A 4672-nucleotide genomic window follows, 5' to 3' on the forward strand; every position below is an offset into this window, starting at 1 on the left:
AGTGATGTGCTAAGTGATGATTTGGAATTGTTTTCCAAATCTCTGATTACAGGGTGAGGGATAATCACACTGGGCTTAGTCACACCTTGGATAAAAGAATTTAAATTATCTACTGCAGGTTCAACAGAAAAATTATGTTTATCTGATAAGATGCCTTCAGAATTATTAAACACTAACTGAGTTGTGTTCCTTATGTCTTTTGATATCACCACAGCACCATTATTATCTTCAGTTGCAGAAATTTTTGGTACACCATTGACACAGTTGTTCCTTCAGTTGCAGATAAGTTTTGGTTTTCACCTCGAATTTCAGCAATTAAAGCTGATTTTAAAACAGGTACACTTTCTTCACCTCTTGTTAATTTATGGAAATGGAAGTGCATATGGCAATCACAAAAAAAGTTTGAGCCAATGATGATCATTAGTGATAAACTGTATATAACTTATATACATATACTGATAGTATAAACATATCTACTATGTACACCAATAGTATAAAACCCTAAAGACTTCAGAACCCTAAACTGAACCATACTGACAAATTTTCAGATTCCTTCAAACTGACAGTTTAGAAATGTTACTTGTAAGGTGGTTTTGATTTCTGTGTATCCTGCCATATCAGAACAAAATCTACTTACTTCAATTGGTTTCACTGCTCTCTTTTCAACATGGCCTTCCTGTGGGCCCCAAAATTGTTCAGTATCTGAGCAACTGTCAATCTGACTATGTTTCCTCTTGCCTGATTCAAAAACTGTTCTGCCACCAGCTTCCTCTGCTACTTCCGTAGCTCCTATGCATTGTGCAGCGCCACCTCTGAGACCCACAGCATATCCTACAAAAACAGTGGAACAATTCTAAAATTGTTGCTGGAACTTTCACGCTGTATTGTGTAACTCTGTAATCCACCGTAAATTTAAAAAATTAACCCCGGCTCCCATCAGGACAAATGGGACATCTCACACAACCCTAGCAATTTCATATGTTACAGGAATGAAGCCATCCTTCATATCAGTAAGGATGTGAATGCCATCTTAATTCAGCAGAACTCTGTAACATATAGCACTACGGCCTATCAACACACAAAAAACATATCACTGTTTATATAGATTTTGTACATGAATTTGTAACACCTGAAAGGGCTTGAATTGCATAAAGGAATCATATCATGTTATTACTTCACTTGTTTTACTAAGTACAGTATACATTTTTAGAATATACATAAAATCATATAAAAAGAACCTTGAACAGCTTTCAAGCGTATTCTGATGAAACACCCTGATGATGACATTTCAGTGTCAAAATACATCAGCTTATCAATTAAGTAAATCAAGCAAATAACATCTGATGCTGTATTCTGACAGCCCTTTTATAGGTTTCTAAATTTACTACTGGTACATCTATACAGGCGGATGTTATGAATGTAATGCTGCCAACCAAGGCCATACTCGTGTATCTGGCACGTCTGGTAGGTCAACACCAAACATACGTACTGCCTGCTATTTCTTCCTTCACACTGACACACTCATGCTGGGTCCTCTGAATATTCCCATTTTTAATCTCTCTCAAGAGTGGAAGTCGATGTAATAAACCAGTTCTGCAATCTCTATTGCGGGTAAAGCAGGAGGGGAGTGAAGCTGACCACTCACCTCCATCCAGTGCTGAGGTCAAGAAACTAAGCACAGTGACAACATTTCTTTTAATCGTGCAAGTTCCAACTAGTTCTGACACATCTGAGTGCTCTAGGAAAATAACAGACTATTGGTTTCTGTTTACATAAGTAGACATTTCAAACTTCAAATCATTTAATAACTCAACCATCTCCCACAGAAGGTCTCAATCAGCATCTAAGACCAGGACATCCTCATTCTTATCATCCCCTTTGCCATTTAGCAGGAAATTTGAATGTGCGCTACTGGTGCTATTACCAAGCGAGTGAACAGGTTCTTGTTCAGTTTCTTCCAGTTGCATCAGCCTCGCTTTTCTTAGGAGGAGGGTCACCTTCATCATAAACCTTCTTCCGCTTTGATGCCATTCCTTTCTGCTGCCTGAAGATTTTGCCTAAAAAATAAATATGTACAATAAGAACTGGCAGATCTGTAACAAAATATCCTGCTACATGTCATGTTTGCTTCACCTTAGCTGCAAATGAAGTATGTAACAATGTAAATATGTCTCACAGTTATGAATTGAACGTTTATCACTTTTGCCTAACATGCAGTTACAGTATTTTGTTACAGTTAGTGTTATTATAAAATTATGCTTTTCAGGCATCTGCTATTAAGGAGGAAATCTCATATGTACATTTTTGCCCCATATCTGTGTGTCGTTCTCTTCTCCTTTTGGTCCATTTCCATATTCCTAAAAATCAGAAGTAGACGCGAGATCAACTGGCTGTGTGTGTGTGTGTGTGTTCGTTAATCACCGCTAAAAATTGCTGAACACGCTTACCGGCCTTCATGCTTCATGAAACTTGGTACGTATATCACGATTCCTTAGGCCATCTCAACTGACCACTTGAGAAATCCCTCTCATCAGTAATACCAACACTGAAGCCTCTCAAATCCTTCGGATGATAACCTTAACATGACTTAAATACCTGAACCAAATGTCATCAAATTTGGCTCTGGCAACAAATTTCCCATTTAAACTGTATTACTCAACTTAACGTCCATTATTTATCGTCCGTCAATACTGCGACACTTATTTGTTCACTACTTAATTTTAATTTTAGTTTAACATTATACACTTAGACACTGCATGTTTTGGCCCCAAACGGCTATCTTCAGGTGTCCTGATATATTACAAACATTTTTCATTAAATTATGTTAAAACACCTACACTCTCCTAGTCCGTGTTCAGATCACATGCTGTAGTCCACTTGTCAAGGTACTGACGGACGATAAATAATGGACGTAAGTTGAACAATTGCAACGGGATGTTGAGAATATCTGGACAGATGAGGAATGAAATAATATGAGGCTGCAGAAAACTGCATAATGGGGAGCTTCAGAAATTGTACTCTCTGCTAAATATAATCAATACATTTTAACCTTTCTGAGACACACAGGAAAACAAGGGATTCTCCACAAACTCTAAAAACAATATCCTACCACACATCCTCATGTGATTATTCACATTCAAACCTTGGTGGTGGCGCACATGCAGCTCCGTGGCGATGAGACACACATCCCATCCCTTGGTGGCTGATACGCTTGTGTCTTTCTCTTTGTCAGCTGGTCACAACGGGGATGGAACTTAATTTCTGAAACCTGATACTTTTATGGTTTCCAGCAAGAATCACTGTTCCTTGGTGGCTGCATGCCAGAACTACCACTGTAATGCTACAAACAAGTTCATCACAGTTTGGGCATATACCGCTGGTGAAGAATTATAAAAATACATACCAACAAGGAAATTCACCACCATAAAACAGACCCTACTAAATAATCACAACAAACAACAAAATACAATCAGAGAGAGAGACAACACAGCGGACAGGATTTCCCCTGTACAACATATATGTAAACAACAACAATAACAAAAGTATTTCAGATCAAAGCACAAGAACAAAAAGACACAGAAAAACGGAGGAAACAAAACATCTCATACCCATACACCAACAAAATACACAACTAGAACAGCAGCACCAGGTAAGAGAAGAAACCCACATAGGCACCCCTCAAAAACACACAGAGAACAAATTCCACAACAATTCCACAACTGCCTGAATTCCCCAGATAAATATACCTTTATAATTAATATGTTATTACTTTAACTACAACTTTAATTATATAAGACTTAATACAAAAGAGGCATTACATAGAATATAAAAACTGGAAATAAACACTCCAATTGTCTAAATACTGAAAATTCAAATGTACGGGGCACTAGCAGATCAGAGAAAAATCTGAATATAAGAAAAGCTGTACTTGCATAAATGCTGCCACGAAAAGTACGAAACGTGCAGTACTTAATACATGACCTACAGCGTAGCTTGACTAACACTCAGGTGACGGAAATATAATAATAAAGGAAAAGATTACATGAAAAAAAAAATCGTCTCCCCTGGAAACAATTAAAACAGTGCCGTTTTGCAGTTAAAACCATAAAAACCAACGTGAGGCATTCAAATTCCAACAGTCGAAGCAGCAATGTGCATTTGGTTAATCTAGGGAGTGTATTCAGATCTGATAAAGGTACGACTGATAATTATTCTCCACGGTTCAGCATCTTAATTACTTACCTTGCTTAAAGTCAAGAGAAGGATAACAGACGAACCCACACAAACAACTCCATACCGCCATCAAAATAAGCTAGCAATGGTACCAACTAGCAACGGAGAACTACAATCACGCATCAGAGATGACTTACGTGTATATGCGCGGAACAGTAAACACCCACATGCAGTTAATAAGGACAGAGACCGGCGAGGGAGTCACGGGTTACCGTTTAAAAGCAAGCAACACCTCAGAGCCGACGTATCATATTGAAAACAACCTTCATCTCCTTAATATTCTAATTTTTAATTCGTTGAATTATGTAAAGCATAAAAAAATTGAAAGATATTGTTCTGCTTAGCAACATCGTGAATCGGCGTCCTCTTTTTATTTAAAATATAGCGTTTCGGAGACTATATTCTGTCTCATCAAAGCAAAAACTATTCAGAAGGGTCG

At 37.7% G+C, this 4672-nt stretch overlaps 1 protein-coding gene across 3 annotated transcripts; it reads right to left on the reverse strand.

The window, feature by feature from the left end:
* Positions 1-147: 147 nt before the first annotated feature.
* LOC111866712 lies at positions 148-4324 on the reverse strand. Of its 3 annotated transcripts, none has more exons than XM_023855920.2 (4): positions 4243-4324; positions 3143-3340; positions 1925-2057; positions 148-831 (listed from the first exon to the last, which is right to left on the reverse strand). In XM_023855920.2, the coding sequence occupies exons 2-4, from the start codon at positions 3185-3187 to the stop codon at positions 545-547; spliced, it is 465 nt and encodes a 154-aa protein (XP_023711688.1). In that variant the 5' UTR covers positions 3188-3340; positions 4243-4324; the 3' UTR covers positions 148-544. The 3 variants fall into 3 exon arrangements, with proteins under 3 accessions (XP_023711688.1, XP_033608312.1, XP_023711696.1); XM_033752421.1 differs by having other exon boundaries at positions 3143-3332; positions 4243-4282; XM_023855928.2 differs by lacking the exon at positions 4243-4324 and having other exon boundaries at positions 3143-3841.
* Positions 4325-4672: the final 348 nt, after the last annotated feature.

This window comes from Cryptotermes secundus, unplaced genomic scaffold (genome assembly GCF_002891405.2).
Source record: "Cryptotermes secundus unplaced genomic scaffold, Csec_1.0 scaffold5816, whole genome shotgun sequence".
Taxonomy (NCBI): domain Eukaryota; kingdom Metazoa; phylum Arthropoda; class Insecta; order Blattodea; family Kalotermitidae; genus Cryptotermes; species Cryptotermes secundus.